Raw genomic sequence first — 25094 nt, 5'->3', positions numbered from 1 at the left:
TTGCTGTTAGCAAAACATGAGTATTCTAAGGTTACATTTCTTATAGGTTGAATAATAGATCCTTTTTCCTGAATACTCCCCTAACAAATCCCTAACAATGCTACAACAATCTCTACTTCAAACTCAAATCTGATATTTTAATGATCGCTCCCAAACGCTCTGTCCCTCCGCAGCTGAACAGAACCCAGCTCCTCCAATAACAGCCCAGCATCAGGAAGTGGCCATGAACCGCCAGCAGCGCTATTTCCGCATTCCTTTCATCCGGCCAGCTGACCAATACAAGGACCCGCAGAATAAAAAAAAGGGCTGGTGGTATGCTCACTTCGATGGTCCCTGGATAGCCAGACAGATGGAGCTCCACCCAGACAAACGACCCATTGTGTTGGTCTCAGGTAAGTCACAGAGAGAATATCTCTTGAAATCATGTTCAGATTGCTTTATATTCTGCAACTAAACGTTATTTTCATTAAAGATTAATCACATCCCAGGTTATGGCCTGTAGTTTGGACAAGAGTTGTGTCTATTTCAACACAGGAAGGCTTTTTCCTTTTCAAAATGCTGAGGTTTTTAAGGATTTTAGGCCTAAATCTAACAAGTATGCAGTATTTCACAAGAAAAGTACAAAAATCAGAGAAAAGTTAGAATTTTTTTGTTTTACATAGAACACAATTTTGTGTTTTCATCTGGTTTTCTTCCATTTTTTTATCTTGGGACCCCTTTCTGTGTCCCAGCCCTCAGTTGAGGAACTGCTGGTATAGCCTATAAAATGTCACAAGCCCAAGGTGAAGTCTACCAGTTGCTTGAACAGTCCAAAATCCAAAGAAATTTGCAGTGATATAAAAAAGCAACAAATCCTCACATTTGAGAAGCTGTAACCAGTGAATGCTCAGCACTACACGTGTTTATTCTTGTGTACAAGTACATGTCCTTTCAGTGAGAGTCTGTTATTATTCGTCCTCTACTCAGGGAAAGATGACATGGAGATGTGTGAGCTGAGTCTGGAAGAGACGGGTTTAACCAGGAAGAGGGGGGCGGAGATCCTGCCCAGGCAGTTTGAAGAAATCTGGGAACGCTGTGATGGAATTCAGTACCTCAAGAAAGCCATTGAGAACAAGCAGGCCCGTCCCACATACGCTACCGCCATGCTTCAGAGTCTCCTCAAGTGAACCAGAGCGCCCAGATAAGCGCGCGAGTCTGGTCCTGAAGCATGACACTTGTGGACACACTCACAAACATAAACATGCACATTCAGAGACACAGCGTACTTGTGGTGTGAGAGATGGGAAATCTTACTGTAGGCACTCAGTGTTTCATTCACTGAATCATCTCCTTTTTAACTACCTGTATGTCTTTTCTCTTGTTTTATTTTCTGTTTTTTATATCTTTTTATTTTGCTGTGTAACACCGTATTGGTATAGACTTAGATTTGTAGACTTAAGATTTATTTGTGTTCACTCCTCTTCTCAGTTTATGTTTTAATGGAATACCAGCCTGAGGCCTTAAATTGCAATAACACTGCACTACACCAAGGAAGTCTTAATTGGTGTGTAACCTATATAGCTATTAACCTGAAATCTTAATGTTCGAGAATAGGGGCAAAATATAATTGACTTTTAGAGAAAACGTGTAGAGATGCTTTAAATAGTGTGTAACAGTGTTGTTTTTCTCAAGTCATGCTTTATGGTCTTTAATTATTAAGAATCTAATTACTGTTCAACCTTCACATATACATCCAATTATAATTTTTGACAAGCATGTAGTTTATATTGGATGACAAAATAGTTTTTCTTCCTTAGTTTTGAATTGAATACTGAGGTGACATTAATCATGAATAGAAACACAGTAAATAAGTTATATTTACAACATACTTATACAATGTTATACTGTATTTTATAATAAATAAATTCTAAAAGGTATAATATTATATCTCAGTTCTCTCATCTACTACAAGTTGGACAAAATCATGTAATGGCTAAATTTCTCCTTTTTCATGACTGCACATGAAATAACACCTCCAACTCTTTTTGCTCCAGAGTGCACCTTAGAGATTAATCCTTTAAAGGAGTGCTGGGTTTATCTTAGAAGTTTTGTCTTTTCATCTCATATTTTCTTGCTGCTTATACGGCTCTTGAAATTCTTGAAAAAGGAAACTTTTTTTTTTTGTATCGTTGCTCATTTGATATGCAAGATTGAAAGGTAGAAGTTTGTTTTCACGTTTGCAGTTTGGTGGGTTTGGGGTTGTTTTACAGACAATGTAATTTGTGTGTGCGTTTTTGTCCATGTATTTTATTAAACTGATCGCTTGACGCCTCTGTTAGGCCAGGCACATTTCAACCATCTCATTTTTCTGATGACGTCATCTGATAGCAGTACCTTTGTTTAGGCTCACACTTATTGAGTTACAGCAGTTGACTTTTAATGATTCACTTCCCTCTTTGATCTTATGTTGTATGTTTGCCTTTGCTCTGGAATACTGTAGAAAATAAATGTATGCCCCCCCCCATATTCTTCATTGTTTTGTCTCACTAAGTTACTGTAGATAATTGACAAGTGTGAACAAGTTAATTCACAAACTTAGTGTAATACATAAGCTATTAATGGTCAGTGCCCTGTAACTGGATCTGACATTCGAATGGTAAGACCAGCAAACAAGATTAGCATGTAGATTAATTAAACAACAAAGGCTAATGTACTGCTGATGTCATCACTGAGCTGAGGCTCACTCCCATTAAGTAATTAATGGGATTAAACTAGACTTAAGGTTCTCTTCAGTGCATATTTTCTTCATATTGTAGATTTCCTGTTGTTGTACCAACAAACAATAGATAATCAACACTATTAAACCATAAGTAAATGTGACCTTTCTTTATCCCACTGAGATTATTGTCTATGACAGTGATTAACTAGATTTTTCATCTGTTACATCTGGCTCAGTTAGACCAATCTAACAAGCTTTGAGCATTCATAAACAAGCGGAGAAATATTTAGTGCAAAAAAGAAAATATTTTATTGTTTGCTTTTAAATGTAAAATGTGTAAAAAAAAAAAAGAAATTGTCCAAATCTCAAAAGACAAATGATTAGTGAGAAATTTTGAATAGGACAAACTGATGGAAATATAACACAGCAGCCAATAGTTTCTTTTACAATATGTCATGACCAAAGTCATCAGCTTATACATTCTTTCTCTTTTTGAGACACAACAACAGTCAAGAACGGCATTAAAACAATAAACAGCATGTACAGTCTAAACTTAAAGATACCACCATGTGTATCAGTTTGTAAATAATAAATACCTCATTGTGAGGAAAGAACAACCTTTGCCAAGGGTTTACAGGAAATGTTCCTACCATTCAATATATAAAATAAATATTAGGTTCCACTTTAAGACAACCTAAATCAACCGTGTACTTTAACATCCACAGCCTTCTGTCTAACAAGACACTTTCATCACTATGAACAATGAATCTCAATCACTTTAAAACACCATTTAACTGCTCTACTGTACCTGTGTACCAGGTGTCCCATATACAGTTAAACAGCAACAGCTCAGTCTCTTCTTCCTCGTGTTTCGCACTGCGTCGCTGCGTCGGCTGTTCCTCAGAAGTTATCAAAGAACTGTTACTTCAAAACATTCGTTATCCGATGCCCTCAAAAGACAACACGTTCTGTATTCATTTGGCAGTCGCCACGTCTAGGGGAGACAAGAGGGAGAATGACAAATAGCTAATTTCAGGTGGAATTAGACAATAAATGACAGAATACTCTCGTAAGTATATCTTCAAATTATTTACAATTGAATACTTACATAAACTCAAAAAGGGACTATTTTTCACGGCCCTAAGTACATTGCAGATCAAGCCATGCATTAATTTATACGACTATCACATCAGGAAATGATTTCAAGGTTATAATATTATATTTGAATAATATTTTTTTTAATGGTAATGATTTAAATGCACACCAATGATTTGGTTTGTGAGTGAAAAATCAGCAGCAGCTGCATGCACAGATGTTTTACCTTTGTATGCGTCATAGAGCTGTAAAATATTTGTAAATGTTAATGAATATTAACAACACCAGAAGATAAAATGCATATTGAATGTCTAAACTGTGAAGATATTGTACTATAGTCTTATTTTGGTTCATTCCCTGAATGTATTTCATCATAGTACCCAATAAATCCCCAAATTATCTCCCTTTCACTTTTCTGAGGGTATGTTTTGGGATTTGGGGTCGAGTGGATATTTAAATCAGCTTCAAAATCAGTGTTCATTTTTCCTCACCTCATTGTGTGGTATGCAGTGATGGAAGTCCACCATTTCTGAGACTAACTTTTCTGATCTGGTTGTGTAGAGTTGTCTGGGGATCTATTAAGACAGAAAGTAGGGCTTCATTAATACATTATAGAACCAGAGGCACTTCAACTAGATAAGCAGATGTAAATAAAAGCAAGCACTATACAAATACAAGGGATCGGTGGAAACAAGATCTACTACGAGCCATTCATTTTACCTACAGCCGCAACTACCTCTTGTTGGATTTGGCAAAAAAAGATCTTCAAAGTTCTGGATCATAAAAAGGCTTGAACTGTGTTTGGATCAAGGCCTCTGAGCAACTTCTGAAGATCGGTATTTAATTATGACCATTAAAGCCAAACTGCTTCAAAAGATATTTTGAAGACACAAGTTCTGAATGCAAAACATAGATGAAACATATATGGAGGATGAGAGCGATACAAACTTTGCTGCATTTATTTGGTGAGAGTTTGTTAGAGCAAATTAGTATTAGTTGAACATTCAAGGTTAGTAGTTTGGTCAGTTTAGCCGTTTGTGCAACACAGCACAATGTACCTCAATACTCAGATGTATATTTTCAATTGAGGCAAAATGTTCTTGTTCAGACTGTTGGGATTGGGAAGAAGCTGAACTTGAAGGACACGGCAATGTGGACACTTGATTTAAGACACCATCATCATTCTCAAACACTGGGTTCACCCTCAAAGTATTCTCAAAGGCATAGGGAGCAAGGGTGTGCCTACAACGTAAAGGAGATTAAGTGGTGAATGAAAATACATCACACAGCGAATCACAGCAAAAGCAACACCCTGTAATAAAAAATGATTAAAAATATAAACGACAAAATGGCTCCTACTTACACCAAAGTGACAGCCTTTCTCGTCTTTACGCACTTCTTGTTTATGAATACTAAGATGCCGATGACGGCGCAAACAAGGCAGAGACTTCCCACGAGACAGGTTATAATTAGTGGAGGGTCTACCGGCATTGACACCAGCTCATTGCAGCGTTCTCTGTGGTAGTGCCAGTATTTACCTACAGGGCATCTGAAACACATGAGGAGGAAAATATAGGTTAGAGAGAAGCAACCTACATACACAATGTGATCACGTTTTCAGTCTCCGGAGAGTAGTACCATGTAAGGCTGGGCATGCATGGGAACACAGTTCTGTTTACAGACCTTCACTAGCTTGTTGTGCTACATATCACAACCTCTTGACTTTGTACTACATACATTTCTCGAAGAACTTCAGTATAAAGTCAAGAGGTTGTGATATGTAGCACAACAAGCTAGCAAAGCACTGGCACAGTGGTGTCTGCTGTACACAGAACTACTCTCCTGAGACTGAAAACGTGATCACTGTTATTAGTCTTTGGAGATGTTTCTTAACAAACTAACATGACCGTAATCGTCGGGGTTAAGGAACATGTCACCCAGTGCAGCAGTGTGACTCACTGACATGTTTTCAATAGTTTTGGAAAAAAACAGAGGTCTACAGCACAGAGGAATATGATATATCAGGCTTTGGATACACACACAAATACTTGTAAGTAGATAAATTCATTGTTGGTTTGACTCTGTACATGAGATTTGATGACAATAAGAAAAATATAGAAAATCACCAGCCATATTCTTTAAGTTAGATAAAGATGTGTCATTTTCTGGGCTACAGTCAGACTAGTTGGCTGATCTTGTATTTTTCTTCCTATTGGTGCATTCATGGAAAGTCTGACATTTAAGATTTAAAAGTTGGCTGCTGAACAGCAATAATAATTGCAAGAAACTAATAAATACACACAATCCCTTCCACAGCATCAATATTTGCTTATTGTTTTTGTTCTGGGTGTTACAACGCTTGTTTTTCAGCAGTCAACTCTCAAATCTTGGACATCCTTGATTTGCACCACCAAGAGAGGTTTTTCAGTCCCTCTTTGCATATATTGCATTCATTACACTGCATTACAGCACAATAAAAGAAGTTTGAGAATGACTTTTTAAAAATTGTGATGGATTTCCAATCTCAAGCAAATCTTAAGTCTTCTCAAGTTACAATAATGAAATGAGTGCAAAATAATGGCTGATAGGAATTTGTAAAATCTTAGAATAATTCTCTTGAAATTGTAAAAAATAGAAATGTACAAATGAACTGTAAATACACCTTTTGTAGTTAACAATGCCAAAAGCTTTCGCTTAGCCCACGTGGTTTGTGTTTTCTTTTCATCGTTATCTATTGAGTACCTGCAGGTGGCTCCATGTCCTGGGATTATTTCGCACAGGCCTCCGTTGAGGCAGTAGTTTGGCTGCACAGTGCAGGTGCTCTGACAAGGCAGGCCATCCACGGTGCTGTAGCCTGGATCACACAGACACTCTGCCTCATTCGTCCAACTGTTTACCACGCAGCGTGAAAACTCATTGCAGGCCAGGAACTTGCAAGGGTCTGCTTGGTCAGCTGAAACCAACAGAGAGGAGAGAATGGAGACGAGAGGAGCAGCAGATGAGAAGAGAGAGGTAGGAGATATTCAGTCGTGTTAACATTAATGCAGTGCCCACCTGTCTATCACTGTCTGCAGATTTAGAGGAGAAATTAAAGGGCATTTTGATTGATGAGAATGAAGGTGTCTGGATCACACAGAGTCATGAACTCAATCACATTTATACTGCACCTCACCTACAGACTGTGACAGACAGCAGAGTGAGGATGTGCGATGTGGACAGGGATTCTGATCTTGTGGCATGAATGAGCATAATTCACTTTGAGTGCAGACCATGGATTTGTTTTATTCTGCATGAGGTGTCTGCATCCTGTCATCACATCATCCAGAATTGCCATATTTCACTCACAAAACCGGGAAAGATGTTTCTTTTAGAAACTGTGAATTTACTTTTACTTGAAGAATCACAAAAATTGAGTGTTTTAAGGGCAAAATGGTGATTACATATAACAATTGAGTGCATCTCACCTGGTTCTATTTCCAAGGAGCGACTGTCGATCTCAATGTCAAGCCGTTTAGACGCAGCGTTACAGAAGTCTTCGAGCACACAGTGAACAGCTTTGGTCACATTATAAGGTACCGGCTTGTCCAATTTCATCCTGCTGTTTACGACAACACTGCCATTCCTAAAGTTGAGGATCTCCAGCTGCTTAAATCCAGTCAAATTGGACTGTAGATAGGGTAGAAGCTGTAAGGAAAGGAAGGGAAAGCAAATTAATTTTTCCTTATTTAATCACTTTATTCAAATATACCCTTTTCATTTTTTCATAGCTTATGTAAAGCCATTTTCTCATTTGAAAGGATCAGCTGTATGCTCTGTTAGTGATCAGCAAGAAAAATAAGTTAAATAGGCAGAGTCCTATAATTATTTGTTTGTAGCAGGGACAAAGCGGTTGTAAAATCATGACTGATTTCATCTTAAAGGGTCAATAGGGTATCCTTCTTGATCCTAGGAGGACAAAGGTTTCCACTTGGATATTTAGCCTAATGAAATGACGTCAGATTCATGTCAGCGCCAGTAAAGATCTGTGTCCTCCTGAGAAGAAGACCAGAGCAGCAAAGATGTACATTTAACCCTCTGGTTTTACTTCCACAATGACAGGACGGAGGTTGTCACAGCACGGCTGATTCTGAATTATTCAGGTCACATTTTACAGTGTGAATGCTATGAATAGTTCATAATTAAATTTTGATGCAAGCATGAAATCCTGCCATTACTGTGCAGAGTGTGTAATTAGATCCAGCACAAAATTAGGGTTAGCTTTATAAGCATTAGTATGAGAGCACAGAACGTGCTAATTCTAGTCACGGAGGAGTGAGAGAACACATGATGAAAAGATCAGACACAGCATGACAACAAAGCTATCTCCAGTCCAAAAGAAATCTATAATAGATGCTGTTTGGTGGAGGCTTTTGTCTAAAGTGTTAGGCCAACTATCAGCAATACGTCATCTGTAGTACGCATGATCACCAACGTATGGTTAAAAAACATCACTGCAGCCACATCTTAAGTCATATCTTTTGATTTTCCACATTTTTGCATTTTAAAATGTCCCCACTGACTCAGACTTGCAGCTCAGATAACTGATAAAACAATCTATTAAGACTGTGGACTCGCACTGATGATGGTGGTGATATTTAGGCGAGGAGGGAGTCAACCAGCTCAAGTAATGGACTGCATCAATGTTCATCGATCTGAGACGCTCTCCTTCCAGCCACTTCACGTTGACTACAGACAAGGCAAACATCAAACCGCCGCAGTGTGAGAGGGGGGAGATTACGATGCTTTAGCTGGCCTTGCTGTGGAGCAGGAGATAAGAGGCCTTAAGGAGCTCTGCTCTGATCGGGTTACTTCACTTATCACTGGCAGACAGTTTACTGAGGGCCAGTTCCCTGTAGCTAATGGTCTCCAAGGTCTAACATCCCGAACAAATGGGCATCAGCATGCAGCACAACCGGACACACAGCTTGCCGTTTGGTCTTCCATTTGTCTCAATGCAGAATGTCAAGTTATACAAGAACGCTGTGGATTAGATACCAATCTGTACCTCTGTTGCATTCCACACAAGGTCAAAGTTCTTTCACAACAAACCTCAGCGCTGTCCGTATTGAAGAAGTACAATAACAATAATGTAGATTCCTTCATCTCTTCTATATAAGACAAACATTCATATGCTCCGTCTACAACATGACACAATCACATTTGCTTCTCTGAGGTTACACATGTATCTACTGGTTCTTGTTTTGGAAAAAAAACAGTAAAACATTCCTTCTCTGATGTCTAAAAAATGAAATGTCACAAGGAATATTATAATAACACTGCCATGAAAATTTTTCTGATTTACAGTAGTGAAATAAAGTCATTTCAACCTCCATGTCCAATTTTATTGGTTGCTTCACAAACCAGTAGGTACAGGAGTAATGGAGGAGTGTGGCAAAGGCAAACAGGGGAATTGCAAGCTACTGTAGGCTAATGGTTCATATATACAGATGTGTATATATATGAGAGACAGTAAATGTACAGTATCACAAATGGGGTCCAATATCCAGCAGAACGTGACATTATGTCCATTTAAATGGGCTGCATAATGTATTTTATTTGACATTTCTTCATTATTGTTCCTGTTATTTCTCTGTGATTTATAAACCAGTTTGAAATAGTGTCCCTTCTTTCTCAAAATAGCCCATTTAAAAGAAGATATGTGGACTATTCCTAATGGGTTATTGACCATAGATAGTATATGGTAAATACTTACCAGTTCAAACATCTGACCACATTAGATTTGCCAGGAAGCTAAATACATCAATTAATGAGTACAAACTGCAAAGATCTCAGTTTGGGCAACCATTAAAGATTGGAGCTGGAGTGTTATTTTATTTTTGCTTCGATTTGTGTGTATAATATGCCTCTGTGCATGTAATTTGTGTCTGTGTATCCCTCCCTCTTCATATTGTATTCCCTGATCCAGTGCTGACAATGACTATTTCTATATCTGATAGGAAACATTAATTGACAGGAGATCTCTCGGTATGATAAATAAGTGAAAATACATTATCACCTATTTATCTGAACCCTGAAGGCTTGTCACTAAGAGAACTAAGCCCACCTGCCCCAGTAGCTCACATTCCCTCTGCTCCTTGGCATTTCAGCAAACAGAAAATCCAATTTGTATCAATGCACCTCCTCAGTTAGAGGCTGAGGCCTTTACATAACACTGAGCACAGGGTGCCTCTGAGCAAGCCTAAAAATACGTCTCCACCGTCAACCTGGGGGTAAGCCTTGAAACTAAGTGGGGATGTCAAGTAATGCTTCTTTCTTTGATTTACGCTAATCAGTGCAGGTTTAAAGAGACACAATCCAGCCGCTTGCCAGCAGTTATGGCACATTTAAAACTCTTGTTTAGAGAAAGAGAGGGACATAGCCTTTTCTATAAGAGTCATTCCTGTATTGATTTTGACACAAATGCTCCAACACCAAATGACCTCGACCAGTCTTTGATCTATTTTATTTAATTGCCTCCTTACCTACAGTCGCACATACAGTACATAAAGTATGTCTAAGTAAGAGCGCGGCAACATGCATACAGATGTCCACACAAACCTGACTGATGTCGCACTAAGCAGATTGGAACCATTAATAGCACAATGTGTGTGCCGTACTGGAACTGGCCAGAATTACTTAAAGCTTCTTACCAAGAGTCACAAACCTCTGAGTCGCACAATGACTATGGCAGACCCAGGTCTCATGATTCAGACTACGATGGGCTAGTTTGCCCTTTGCCATGTACAAAACAATACATTAATAACAACACAAATTGCTTAAAGCTGGGTGACTTTCCTATCATTGGTCTGTAGCAGGTTTACTATGCCTTTTATCACATTATTCTGCTCCAAACTGATACATTTCTTTCAGTCATTCACTCAACAAATGTATCATTAAGGCCTCAAACATACTAGTCCATGTTGTAACACACTTAGTAGCAACATGTACAAAAACACATTCTGGACATTATGGATAAGTAATTAACTAGCCTATAGACCTTGTTTTTTCACAACATAATACATTTCTCATTTCCAGGATGCATATACTATACACATTAATATAAACTTTCCACACACACTATATATAATAGATGCAAACTACGTTATGATACAAAGAGACTTCAACGAGCAGCAGCTCTACAGTTTATCACACCAAAGAGCATGTCTGTACAAATAAACTGCAACAAATGCTTTGCTTATGATGTTCTTTAGGGAAATAGTTCAATGCTCTGGGAAATATGCTTAATTGCTTTCTTGCAGAGAGTTAGATGAGAAGGTCTGTATTGCTCTTATGTCTGATAAGGCTACAACCAACAGCGGGCTAGCTTGGCTTAGCTTAGCTTAGCATCAAGACTGGAAATGAGGGGAAAGAGCTAGCCTGGCTCTGTCAAAATGTAGAAAAAAGTACCTACCAGCACCTCTAACTCTCACTTCACTTATTAACACAATATATTTTGTTTAATCAGTACAAAAACTAAAGTGTGTGGCGGTTTTCCCGCTTTATTTAGGACAGATGTGAAACTGGTATCAGTCTTCTCATCTAACTCTTGGTAAATAAGCATTTCCCAAAATGTCGACCTACTCTTTTAAGCCATTTTGCATGTTTACCATTGTTGGTTCATGAAACCATTAAATAACAGAAGCTTCTTTTGATTTTATAGCCCACATCTCTTAAAACACGAACTTTACAAAATGACATGGTGGAATATGAGTCTAACAGAGTCTCCACAGTCCCTAAAAAAGCCAGAACTTAAGAACAATTCAGAAAATTAAGGCAAAACACACCAATACAAGCTTGCCAAATCAAACTCACACATAAAACCAAAAAAAGCTGCAGCACGAAGGTCTAATGTCTAATGTGAGGAGAGAACAAAGCTGACTATGTTAGAAATGTTAGGTGCTTGTTAGGTGTTTATTAGATACTGCATTTCAGAAAGGTTAGTTAAGAAATAGATGGGTCATGCTCTCCCTGAGGCATCACAGATGTTCCAATATGGAAAAAAAATACCGGTATGGAGGCTAAAGTCGTCTGTTTCTTAGGCCCAGATTTACGGGAAGCTCCAGGGTTTGGCGATTTTCTGGACCCAGAGTGCTGTGTCTAAGTGAAACACAATAATTTGACCATCTCTTTTATTCTGTTGACACTCTGACTCAAAATTTATGACACTTTTACAAAAAATAAAACTTACTGAGGAAAAAATATAAATTTAGTATGATTTACTGATATTTTTAGGAGAAAATGGCAGCTGTGAGGATAAGGCTTGCAGCAAAGTGCATCCTCACTTGCGCAGGACAACAAAAGAGATTAAGTACCCATCTGGGGCTACTCTCAAATTACTAAAACCAAAGTTAAACAGTAAATATTGCACACATATACTTTTACCACACGTTTCAGCTCTGGGCTAGAAAAGAAAGTATGAGAATAAAGCATGCAGAAGCATGATATCCAGCACAAAAGCTTGTGTACCTACCAGCTCAAGAAAGGTATTCTCCAGTGATTTATACTCTGGGGAGCTCTTGTTGAACAGGTCATCAGAAAACATCATGTTAGTGACCCTCAAGCTAAAGAAAACCACTAACTCTTTGCTCCTGTCCACTGTTGCCATCAGAGGAGTGCTGGCTTGTCTCATTGCCGGTGCAGCCGTAGATTCGTACGGCCGTTCGTCAGGCTCTGATGAGAATCCATTACCGCTCTCTTCCTCCAGAGGCTCGGTCACTTCCGCCACAGTCCCATTCTGACTTTGTCCTATATCCTCTTGAAAATTGGAGTTCTCAGGAGGATGGTCCGCTGAGGCCGGGGTCCCTCCGCTGTGTCCTCCACTAGACTCATCTCTTTCCTCTGGGGCTTCTCCGCTCTCTGAAGGGGATGGCAAAGGCTCTATGTCTGTTTCTGGTTCAATGCCTTGAACTGCATGCTCATCAGTTGATGGTGTGGAGACTGGGTCTGCTGCTTCTACAACAGATATCTCCATAATTACTGAGTCTGTAGGCTCATTCGGTTCCTCATCGGCTGGTTCAGGTTCTTGTAAAAGAAAACAAAAAAGTTATCATACAAGAATCCATGACATGAATGTCTAAGACCTTGTTTCCCACATTTACTCTGTACACTGTTGACTTGACCTGATTGTTTCCCCCATCTTTTCCCCCCTTCTAAGCTAAGCTAATCACCTCCTGGCTTGAGCTCCATACTTAATTTACAGAATGAGAGTGGTATCAATCTTCCAATCTACCCTTGAGAGAACACAAATAAGCATATTCCAAAAATGTCAACTTATTCCTTCAATTAGCTTTAGGGTTGATAAAATGTTCTTTTTTCATACTGCCATACTGACAGTATCTTTCTATAAAAACGTGTTCCAACTCTTCATTTAAGCTGTATGATGTTTACACTTAGTTAAATATTCAACCCAAGACTCTGTCTTTTAGATGTTTTGTGCATCATTTTCTAAACATTTCCCCCCAAATTCAGCTTGACAATCCTGAAATATTTGGTATCTCTGGAAACTCCACTAGACTTTAAACTACAGTTTTTTGGGTTTGAGTCAAATTTGGCAGCTCAGCATGAGTTTGTAATGACTCGACCACCGGCAGGCTGCTGCTTGTTAATGGGTTTTAATATGACGTATTGCCCCAGCAAGGAGCATCTCAGACCGCAAAACTGAACCACCAAGTCTAATTGTATTGCCATTTCTATTTCCTGTGATAGCTGGGTGTTCCTCACTGATATGTTTTACTGGAATTAAAAGTAATGATTTATTTGTACAGTCCAGTCCTGACCATGAAGACTTGACATTCAAAAAAGTAAAAATGATTATCCACTAATTACTCTAAAGGTTGGGTTTGATTTAAGTTTTGTTGAATTGTAATATAGTAAAATGAAGCTTACATTTTTATCTCCCCTTCATACATGAGTTCACCTTCCTACCGATTTCCCAGAATCAAGATTCAACCAACATTTTGCCATAATCATCTGGTTTTGAGGCACACTTCCTTTTATCTGCCAGTTGCTCCAAATGGAGGCCACACCACAATCTAATGTTTGGTTAATCAATAAATGTGTCTCTCCTGATTGAACCTCCTGCTTTAAAAACAAGATTAAACCTGAGGCAGTCTTACCGTCTGTCACCAGCTCTTCAGCCTCACCTCCGTCGTTAAGTTCAATTGGTGGTATTTCCTCCACCTCTAGCTCTTCTTCCTCTTCCTGCTCTGTGATGGTTTCCAGTGTTGCATCTAGAGTTATAATGTCACTGGCCTCCCCTGCAGCATCCTGTGTGGACTCCTCCTCCACCGCTGTCATTAGAGTCTCATCAGTGACAGCAAAAGTGGCCTCTGGGAGGATGCTTGGGATGAAAGGCACAACGGTGTGTGTTGATTGATCTGGTTCGATTGTGGAAGCCTCCAACGTGTTTTCTATCATTGCCACTGTGGGGAAGAAACTTTGGGTAGGTGCACTGTCCTCTGTCATGGCCTTCGTGGTGTCGTCCTCAGACAATACGCCCTCAACAGGATTTATACCGAGCGCCGCGACTGGATAAACTGTGGTAACTGAAAAGAAAGAGTTGTAAAATGAAGAATGCTAAAGCATTTATGCAACTTTAAAATCCTACTCTACCCTATTATTTTATTCTTGCTATTATGCTTACCAGCCTCAAAGCTGAGTGTCTGTATGTCCAGCGGTAGTGATGGCTCCTGTTTTAAAGCCTTCACAATAATGTGCTTCAGTTTAGGTGCATTCACATCCTCATCTGTGTCTGTGTCAGGCTCCCCAATACCCTCAGGGTCGTCATTGAGCTCTGTGTCTCCATTAAAGACCACAGCATAACGCACAGACACATCCTCCGATCTGATCAACAGAACAAATCACGTCACAAACCCTCTTAACAGACAGACTGCAGTGGTAATGGATGTCTGCAGAGGCAGAAATTCCTGAGTCATCTCCCAAAAGAGGATATTTTTGAGGGCTGTTATAGTTTTTCTTGAGATATGAGCAATAAACCACTTTAATAAAAGTCACTTCAGGGGGAAAATATGAGAAATTTATGTTTTGAGTCTCTTATGGTATTTACTGTGTTGTTTTGTCAAAATCAATCGTTATTACAAGGCAAAAATATTGGGCCAAACTTCTGATAAAACCTCATTCAACTCACCGAAATCCCAGAACACGAATTTCTTTGAATCCTGGAACTTTTTGAAACACATGAAGCATCTATAGAAAGAAGAACAAGAAGAGGAAAGTCTGAATAAAGTAGGTGTCAAAGCATTTTCTCTTCATCAGTCTGTTTTGCGGTATTGAAAATCACTGTCCAGAGAAAAGCACGTTTTCACATGAACTGAAGGATCAAATGCCAAAGATAACATATCAGATTAACTAAAAATTGCATTGTCACACAGATTATAACAGGGCTGCTTATTTTATCTTACGAAAAGCTGTCAATTTAGAGACGCATGGTTTCACTGGACAGTGAAGGAGAAGTCGACAACATAGTACATTTGCATTTGCTGCATCATCATCACACTGCTTTTGTTTCTTTATCCAACAGGATTAGCAGCAAAAAATCTGCTATAAATAGGAAAAGGAAAATGCCCATTATGTCCTTTTACATTAAAAAATCATGTCACAGTGGTGATTTTTAAATGTATTGTTAATATTTTTATAGTTTAAAGGAAGAAAAAAGGGTCTTGGGAGAGTTATCACAAATCTTCTTCCTCTTCCTCCTCTTTCTCTAACCTTCTCTCTAGCCCTCTCAGTGAGCATTTCAGTGTCTGTGTTTGACTGACAGCAGAGCCAGCGGGCTGAGGCACAGGACACAAAGTAAACAGCCAAAGGCAGACAGCATTTTGTTTGCATGAGTGGCTAATTAGCTATCTAGCTTGCAAACTGATGTTTTTTCCCCAGTGGAAGGTGCAGAAAAGAAGGAAATATTAGCAGGAAAGCTAAAGGTGGTTGTTGGTTGTTAGTCAGTGTGACTGCCTACTGTATGATAGAACGGTGACATTGCTGCTTTATGCAAACACAGCTTGAAATGAAAACATTTTATTGGATGTGGAGAACTGACAGCATTCTGACTTCTGTTTAATGCAAACACAGGGGATGCAATCATGAAAACAAATATGTTAAATATACACTTCCTTCTTTTGAGTTCTGATTTTTCTCAAAGGAGAGTACAGCACATGTGATTTATAGATAGTAGCAAAAAAAACATAATCATTATTGTACTTTATAGTCTTGATAATTAACCTGATTAGCACAGTACTGCACATCTTTTTTTTCTTAAAAAAACACCAGAGTGTGGTGGTATCTTCAGGCTTTTCTGTAGAATACCCAATGAAATTGTATCCTAATGGCTTTACACCATCAGAAGTCATCCCTGAGAGCAGTGGTAAGAGTCCCACACAATGCCTTCTTAGTCAAAGATAATCTAAATAATTAGATTGTACTATTCCAGGCTCCTGGTCATTTACATATCCCTCAGGTGAAACTTTAAAGGTGTTAAATCAATCAGGGTAAGTTTTACACCTAACAATACAATATAAGAGAAGCTAGCAATCACATTGAGGTCATTGTAAGACAATGAATAATAAGGGGGGTAATACGGACTGAAACTGGTGAGTTACAGGTGACGAAACAGCTGTTGTGTGAAATAAAGTTAAATAATACACTAAAATTGTATCCACACCTGCTACTTTCACCCTCAGTAAAAAATTTAAAAGCTTTAAAGTTACAGCAAATGTTTTAAAGGGATTCCTATGTTTGCAGAAAGGTAAAACATTCAACCGAGGGGGCATTTTAAAATTTACTGTGCATCTGGAAACTGTGGATGGCTCATACTGTAGTTGGCTCTCACCTTATCTGTGAGCTCTCTCGTGATTTCATTGTACACTGGAGTCTCGGGGTCACTCTGCAGCGTGCTGTAAGTCGGGCTCACGATGGTGACACTAAATTCAACAATGTACTCCTCATAGTTCTCTTTTATCATGTTGGGATCTTCTGGTATCTGACAAAGAGGAAGTACAGTTCAACAAGTAATAATCATATCAGATATTTTTTGTCCAACAGAGAGTCAGTCTGAAAAACAAGGTTAAAACTTTGTGGGTTAACTTACCACGTCAGCCCCCGTTGGAAGCAGAATCAGTGGGGGAGTCCAGGTGCCTGAGACAAAACAGCAACTCACGACTTAATTTTATGACACTATTATGAAAAATGATTGATAGCATTTAAGTTCAACAAGTAATTTATTTGCGCTCATTTGTACAACTCACAATCTATTCCTGGCTCCGGCGTTCCAGCGACAACTCTGGAAATGAAAGAATATATTTGTTAGGAATTAAGTTTCTCCTTTTGTTTTCAGTCATTGACCAAACTGATCTGATCCAGGTTTTCATACACAATAATGAACATCTCTACTGATTTAGTCAAGAATCTTCATCCGAAACATCAATATTTATGTTATGTTATTTTTATTAACTAGGGTGGCAAAGATTTAGTTGCTGGGAAAGTCCTTTTGAGCATAGGTGTTAATAGCTCCTTTGATGACTTCATTGCCATCAATTGTTTTCTATGAACATAATTTGCTTTAAAATTGTATCTCAAAACCTGCAAACACACAAACAAACAGGAAACTATTTAAAGATCCCCTCTAGAAACGTTTAAAGACATGTAAAAATACTCTGCTTTGAATAATAAATTGTGTCTGACATGTTTTCTTTAGACAAACAAAAATTCAATTACATCATTGAAAAATTGCTATTCTTACATCTCTTCCCTCGTTCTCATTGAATAAAACAGAGTATATGAATATACAAATATATACAAATTGTTCATTTCAAACTACTGGACACAAGATATCTCTTACTGAAAAGTCTGTTCTCAGTGTATGCGCACTGGAGGCTCAAATTTAACTTTCCACTTTCAGCAGACGAATGTAAAAACGTCTGCACATACATCATTCTGCATAGTGAAGCTCAACCATCCAACTGAGGGAACAAGAAGAGAAACACATTTTTGAGTGGAGGGGGACTTTAAGAAGCAAGTTTGCACATACCCTTCACTTTCGCCCTGCTCTGCTACTCTCTGGAGGTAAAAAAAAAAGACAAAATCAACTCTTTAGATTCACACTACAGATCTATTATGTCAAAAATTATGATATAAAAAACCAACACACACATGAAAATCGTGTACGGTAAAGTGGACTGAACGTATGTGGGTCATGTTGGTGCATCACTCACTCTGGCCACCATGTCCAGGTGCTCTTGAGAGCTGCTAAAGTTCTGGGCCAGGTCGTCCATGCAGAGGTTTTCATGCTGGCAGGTGTAAACCCAGGCACCGTACTCCTCGGAGTTTGGCACCCTGTCCAAGAAGATGCGAAACGCTTCCCAAATTGCTTCCTGACAAACTGAAGAGATATTACATAACGTAATGGATTGTTTTCTTTTGAAGATTTTAGAATAAAAATCAACCAAACACATGAGATACCATCTAATCTTTCATTAAGAGAACACATACTGTACAGAGGATGACTAGACATTTTATTTCTATATTGGGAGTTACAGCATGGAGAAATCAAATAACTGCAGATAAAGAAGATTGTTCGTACTGATCTTGGCATCTCTGCATGTGGGGAGTTCGCTACGATTTAGAGATAATATGTAAAATTATCTTATTATTCCCTTCAGAGAACAATTTTAATGCATCTTTGCTTCTGAATCCACAGCACATAGCAGTCTGTGATGTTTTAGAAATGTGTTAAATCACAAAATGCATTTACCATTATACAATGGAGACAGCACAAAAAGGTAGTAACATCTGTTTCAGTAAATGTCAAACTGTACATTTAAAAGTTGTTACATGCCCATGACATTTTTTGCCAATATTAAAATCATGAGCCGAAAGACCCCCTGAAGCTACATTATGTTTTATCTGCCTCTGCGGGGGGAACAAGCTCAACATTGTCCAATATCTTGATGCTGATGGGAAATTTATTTTCTGACAAACTCATTTTCTGGAGCGACGCGATTACCTCCAATACACCAGATTAATCGGCCTCATTTTTAAATCACACGCCACAGTAGCTCTTGTGGAACAATTTGTATTACCAGCCAATTGTAACAGCCAAGGTGGAAAATCTTAGCCACTTAAATCACTAACAATCCATCTCTCTTGGACACAGGATATTTGCATATAACTTCATTACATCAAGTGTTTCTCCGTGTGTGTCCCTGAAGTCAGTAAAACAGCATCAGTGCTTCATTCAGTGGCGTCCTGTTAAGGTCATCAGGGTCTAATGCAATTAAGACAAATAATTAATCTCTAGATAGGATTATGCATATTTTAGAAAATTAAATATCTTTTGTAATCCTTTAAATTTCTATATCCTTGTTGCAAAAAAACCTACTAAAACATCAAAGCTAAATCCACCTGAGATATCTCTGGTTCTTCTTATTAGACACAGAGTCAGTGTTTTGGTTATTAAGGCTTATTCACTGCATCACGTTCAGTCATGATTATGCATAAAACTTTAAAAGGTTAATTCACAGTAAAAGCTCACATCAAACTCTAACAGTGGCCATTTCCTTTTACCTCTGAGCTTGTAATAGGCCCGATGGCTGCCGATGACCGCTTTCATCGTCTCCTGGGGACAGACTTTGACCCCTGTGGTGAGGAGCGTTGACCTCTTCGTCCGATGTCGCTCCTGATCTGCTCTGACATTGGTTGTGTGTCTGATCAGCCTTGAAGCTTCTAGAAAATGGCGGTACCTCACATCCCTGAGTCCAGAAAAACCGTGGTCATGAAGGTCTGCAAGAGCAGGTGGTTGTAAGTTGTAAGTTTAGGAGGAAATATAATAATGTGCTCTAATCTTATTAGATTAGATCTTATTAGTATTCAGCACATGCAACTATCACGTAAGTGTGAGATTTCTCACTCAGCAGTACAAAGTGTTTGTGTGGATGATTGTTATAATTATAACAGCTGAAAGGTGACAACACAAAGCCAAAATTGCACTTTTTGTACTAATTGCTCAGTCGTTAGTGAGTTGAATGGTTTGAATTAGTTTTGAGTTTGTGTCTTTGGTATTTCAGTCACGTCCTAAATATATAAGTTGCCTCTGCAACTTAAAGTGACAGCTGATGACTGAATTATGACTGTATTTAAATCCTTTGAAATTATGTATGAACAAAAATACTGGATAAAATACTTCTTAAAGTTTGCACTTTCCATCACATGAAAAAAGTGACTTGCTATCTTTGTTAGTCTGATGGTGTGTATCCAGGAATCAGACTTTAAAGGACAGTTTCACAATTTTTCAAGTCTGTCTTAGAGCAACAGTCAGGTGCCTAAATGAACAATGAACAATGAACAATGAAACAGGTTTTTCGTGCTTTAATCATTCCTCCTGTTCATACTGACCATTAGAAGATCCTCTACAAATGTGCTTTCACATCCACAGCCCTCATTATGTGCAAAAATGTATTTAATAGTTTATCTGAAGAGAATATGAGGCTTCGGTTGTCTGAGGGAGGCAAAACAAGTGGGAATCTTCCAAAGCTACAGCCTTTTTAGACAGTGTTTCCCTGATGAGCTGCAATGGAGAGATAGTAACCAAAAGAGGGGATTCTGAACTAAAGAGTCTCATATAAGCTTCAGTTAAACTTTTAGATCATTTTTTGCTGGGGAGGACTGTGGGTTTTCTCCCCAGTCACTTACTTTGACAGCTAATCAGGAAGGGATATTTTAATAGTCATTTTGTTTTAAGACAGACTTGAAAAATTGTGAACCTCTCCTCAGTCATGTTTTTCTCTGAGTAATGGGTTCTTAAATGAACACACAGTTTTGATTATATCACAGAAGAGATTTCTGTCTGTGATCTTCTGACTGGTTTTAAGTTGGCAGAGTTCAGTTGGAGTTCAGTTGTCACATATTTATGTGCACCAGACAGATTTTGCAAATATCTGAATCTTATGACAGTCAGAGAGATTGTTTGCTCATGTTATCACCAGGGAGATGCCATTGTCAATCAAATCTAATCAAACCACGCCCACACAGCTTTTCACTGTTCAATAAATAATAGCTTTGGGTGTTTTTTAAGTTATGAATATCTAATGTTATATTTAATATTGATTTGAGACAGCTTTTTAAGGACTTAGATGCCTATTATCACTAACTAATATTTAATTTGACAGATATTTAATCCAACAAATGGCATTTGTTCAGCCCTCTTACCATGAGTTAACTACTATTTGCTGTTTATAAATAGCATCTAGATTTGCAAAAGTATATAGTATAAAAAGTATAAAAAGGTCTGTGACCTGAAGCTATAGAGGTGCTGGTTTGTGACTGGAAGGCTGTCATTTTAAATGCTGGGAAAGTGCAGAGATGTGCAGAGAAAGTGCATGAGTATCACTCTCTGCTCTCGAGGGTACAGTCTCTGCAATGCTCTCGGGTGACTTGACCCAAAGTGCATCAGTAAAGCTGCTCAGTGGCCAGCAGTGCGGCAGAGGTTGTGCTGGGCAGCATCCAGGTGTGAATGTGCAGAAATGCACACATGTGGATTACAGCTTAAAAAGGAAGTGCATGCACAGCAAACCTTAAAGAGCTTAAATTGATGTACATGTGGGCAACTAGCAGATTATACTTTAACAAACAAGCAAATTTCCATTAATTATACCACTGAGGATGAGCTGCTGCACACATGATGAGGAGAACTGCCCTCATTTTCTGATCACCTGAGTAAAGAAAACAAACTCAGCCACACAAGAAGGTATTTCCACTCCATTAAACAAGCCAGTATGCCAGTCAACACTCTCCAACACAGTCACACCATTGAATAAAGCTATTTCGTAAGAAAACCATTCATTGCGATGCCAGGTGGCAAACCTCAGAGGACTTCTTAAGACAATAAGCCAGGATTTATGAGCCCCAAAACACAGACTTGAGGTATTCGGATCCAAATAACAAACTGTGCCTCCTCTAGATTAAGGAACAAAATGAAGGTTACAGAAAAATATCAAGATGAGTGCAAATAATATACTAATCAGCATTATACTGGCATGAGACACAGAGCCTGCAGCTGTAGATGCAGTTTTTCTGTGGAGATAAACAACACAAGAGGGCAATTTTCTGTGTTTGAAGCTGTGCTGAGTGTGTTTGCATCTGCAGTTGGTGGACAGAATATCATAGACACCTTTATAAATGTCTGCAATGCAACACAAAAGCCCAAGATTAAATGATCTTTGTTATTATTAATAACAATATGATAATGAAGTGTAGTTGATTGTTAAGTTATTTTGGACTGTTGGTCAAACAAAACAAGCTGCTGAAAGACATCACCTTGGCCCGTGGGAAATTATGATGTTCTGACATTTTATAGATGATTAAACACTTGTGTAATGGTAAAAGGTTGAACTTTTGTATTGCCAATCACACTTGTAAATGCTTTTCTTAATTGTGAAAGATGTATATTGTGTGTCTGTGCGCCTGTCTATGCTTAAACTCTATATGTTTATTTTTTGTACATAGGTCTCTCTTGAAAAAGAGATCCTGATCTCAAAGGATTAAATAAAAATATCCCAGATCTTAAAAGATAATGTTCAATAATATTTTTTTCTCTTAAAGTATATGTGTTTGTGTCTTCTGGTATTTGCCTTGTTTAACATGTGATATTAAATTGTATGATGTTACAATGTTAACCAATCAAATGCTGCAATGGAAACATTGTAGCTCTTAAACTTTGTATTGTCATATGATGAACATAAAAATACTACATTTATATTATATAAATTATGAATGTGTATTTTTTGTACTGTCACATTGTTAAATACTTACTGTATGTAAGAATGGAAGAATAGGTGTTGCTATGGAGGAGCTGTGAATGCTAATAAACAAACTACCATTGTGAAGCTTATAATGTTACAGTATTTTTATGTGTCCATGAAACTGTATCTGTCTCCTATATGTTGAAACAGCAAAAATTGGTTTAGGAATGTGTGTGACTGTTGTGCAGAGTACTAGTAATTATTAAAGAATTAGAAACAAAATCTGGGCACAGAATAAGGTTCACATGCATTCATTTATGTTTTTTCTTGAAATTAATGGTGGTGCAAGAAAAGAAAACTGTGTTAATCACTCTACAATGAACAATATAGTTTTCCTCAAATCCAAACTTGGCCTGACACCAAGAACATGCAAAGAATGTGTGGGCACTGAGATTGTGTAGCCTGTATCTTGGTGGGCTAATATCCCCCTGCTCAGGGACTGTCAGGCACTTCCAAACATTTTAGAAGGTCAGAAGGTGTGCTGAAACCTTGCCAGATCATGTGTGTTTTCATGAACAGTCATGCCACCAAGACAACATTTGAAAAGGTTTTTAGAGCTCAGTAAGCCTGAAGCCTGGCTCGCACATGCACAGACACGAGGGCCTGAGCGAGAGGAGGGAGTGTCGGAGCGGGCCTTAAAGCCCAGTGCAGCCGCAAAAGGCCTCACAGCAGAATTACAAGCCAGAAAAGATTAGCGTCCTGCGACGCTGGGAACAGAATGGCTTTTGTTTCCTTCAGGATAATGAGCTCACCCGGGCACATCACACTGAACAAGACAACCAATGCAGACGCAAATGTTATCATTGGTCAAATGATGCAATCTGTCTCAGTGCACTTCTATAATATGTCGCCACCCCCGCTTTATTCAAGCTGAATATTCATGACCTTAATGTACCGAACAAGCTGTTTCACATTGTTCACAGGATGAAAAATCTGAGTTAGGATGAGCAAGCATTGTATAGTTTGCAGAGAAAGTTCTTTAAACTGCAGAGTCATACATACTTTCAACTGGTTGTCCTTGAAGTGGATCTCTTAAGTCTCCTGTCTCTTAAAGAAAGTGGATTTCACATCAACTTAAATGCAAGAAAGGTGGACTTTTTTTCTTTATATTTCTGAAAGTGTATAGAAGATGTTTGTAAGAAAATATATTAGACTTAATATTTTATTGACAGAATCCTCTTGCTGCAACTGTCTGCCGCTTTTCTAACTTTTCTCAGAAAGAAAGTTGCCCAGCACAAACACTCAGAATATGCTGTGTGAAAAAAGCATCTCTTTTTCCAATCATAACACAAAGGCAATGACTGAAAAAATCATCTCAAATATGTGAACAGCAATTCCAGCCTCCTTTAAATCTTACCTTTGATTTGACTTGCTTGGAGGGTAAACAGACACAAAGTGAAGAATAGTCCCGACTTCAAAAGCATGATGGGCTAATTTATGTGGTTTTCAAGCCCAAAGTTATCATTTGTGAAGAGACTGTTGCGAACAACAATAAAAATCCAGAATGTCTTTGTCTCGAGTCAATGCTGAACAGGTCATCGGCTTGTTAGCATGTACCAAAGGAGGGAGTCCAGTCCGTTCCTATCTGTGCCACAGCTCAGTTCCTCAGCAGCAGTTAGTTCCTGGATGCTGTTGGATCCCTGTAGACAACAGAGGTGGCTGCATGGATGGATGAGCAGAGGGAGCGATGGAGGGAGGAGAGGTAGAGGAAGGAGAGACGGGGAATGGCTGAAATTTTGGCTTTTCTTCTGCACTGTCAGTGTGACAACAGTGACAAGGTTAAAAAAGCAGGTTCTGTTTTGAGTCTAATCTCTTTACCTTCTTCTTGCTGCTTGTAATCCCTGCGGGGCCACGTGGCCACTCGGCCTCATCCTGTTAGCCACCTTCTGGACCCTCATCTGTCAGCTGAAAAAACTTGATGATCTGCCAACAAGCCTAGAACAGAAGACTATTCCCCACAGTCCCCCCAAACTTGTCTACTGACACCCGGCCTCTTTTTGTGCCCAGCTCTACATGTCACTGTCCAACTGCCTAACTCTTCCTCTTTTCTCTCTCAGCTAGATTTCCTTTGCCTGGGTGCCCACAGTAAATCTTTTCCTCTCAGGTCAGAAATGTTGGGTTCAAAGTGAGGTCAGTCTTGCAGTTTTGTTCTGTACTGCAAATCCAAACAATTTGCTTTATTCTTGCTCCGGTTACACAGCCAAACCCTGCTCCTTGCTTTTTTCTGTATGTTAGCTGTTGGAGAGACACCTGTTGATCCTCTGTTGGATGTACCTTTGCCTGAGAGCTGAAAATGAAACCAAAAGAACTTCCCAAGGTATCCTTTTGTTGCTCAGTTATTCCAGTTTCACTTTGAATGCGGCTCTTCTTATCTTGCCCCATCCAAAGATATTTTGACTTTGACAGATATGTGTCACATCACAGAAAAAAGCAACAAAAAAAAAAAGCAATTA

The 25094-nt window shown here is 38.7% G+C and overlaps 2 protein-coding genes across 3 annotated transcripts in view; one reads left to right on the top strand and one right to left on the bottom strand.

Moving 5' to 3' along the window:
- The window catches only part of myo6b (myosin VIb), a 39203-nt gene extending 36701 nt beyond the window's left edge, over positions 1 to 2502 (top strand). For both annotated transcript variants that reach the window (XM_042389395.1, XM_042389394.1), the window contains 2 exons: positions 174 to 392; positions 967 to 2502. In XM_042389395.1, coding sequence (XP_042245329.1) covers positions 174 to 392; positions 967 to 1166 — 419 coding nt within the window. In that variant the 3' untranslated portion in view covers positions 1167 to 2502. The remainder of the gene's footprint in view (positions 1 to 173; positions 393 to 966) is intronic.
- Positions 2503 to 3018: 516 nt separating this feature from the next.
- Positions 3019 to 24065, bottom strand: impg1b (interphotoreceptor matrix proteoglycan 1b). Its single transcript, XM_042388736.1, has 18 exons — positions 23999 to 24065; positions 19409 to 19624; positions 18058 to 18224; positions 17874 to 17902; positions 17092 to 17126; positions 16935 to 16981; positions 16677 to 16826; positions 14979 to 15037; positions 14475 to 14674; positions 13948 to 14376; positions 12303 to 12853; positions 11840 to 11929; positions 7258 to 7477; positions 6536 to 6746; positions 5157 to 5342; positions 4852 to 5035; positions 4285 to 4368; positions 3019 to 3692 (listed from the first exon to the last, which is right to left on the bottom strand). Exons 1-18 carry the CDS (start codon positions 24063 to 24065, stop codon positions 3609 to 3611), a joined length of 3009 nt encoding a protein of 1002 aa, XP_042244670.1. The 3' UTR covers positions 3019 to 3608.
- Between the last annotated feature and the right edge of the window lie 1029 nt (positions 24066 to 25094).

This window comes from Thunnus maccoyii, chromosome 16 (assembly GCF_910596095.1).
Source record: "Thunnus maccoyii chromosome 16, fThuMac1.1, whole genome shotgun sequence".
NCBI classification, from domain to species: Eukaryota; Metazoa; Chordata; class Actinopteri; order Scombriformes; family Scombridae; genus Thunnus; species Thunnus maccoyii.
The sequence above is the reverse complement of the archived record's forward strand: the minus strand, read 5'-3'. Positions and strand labels throughout refer to the sequence as shown.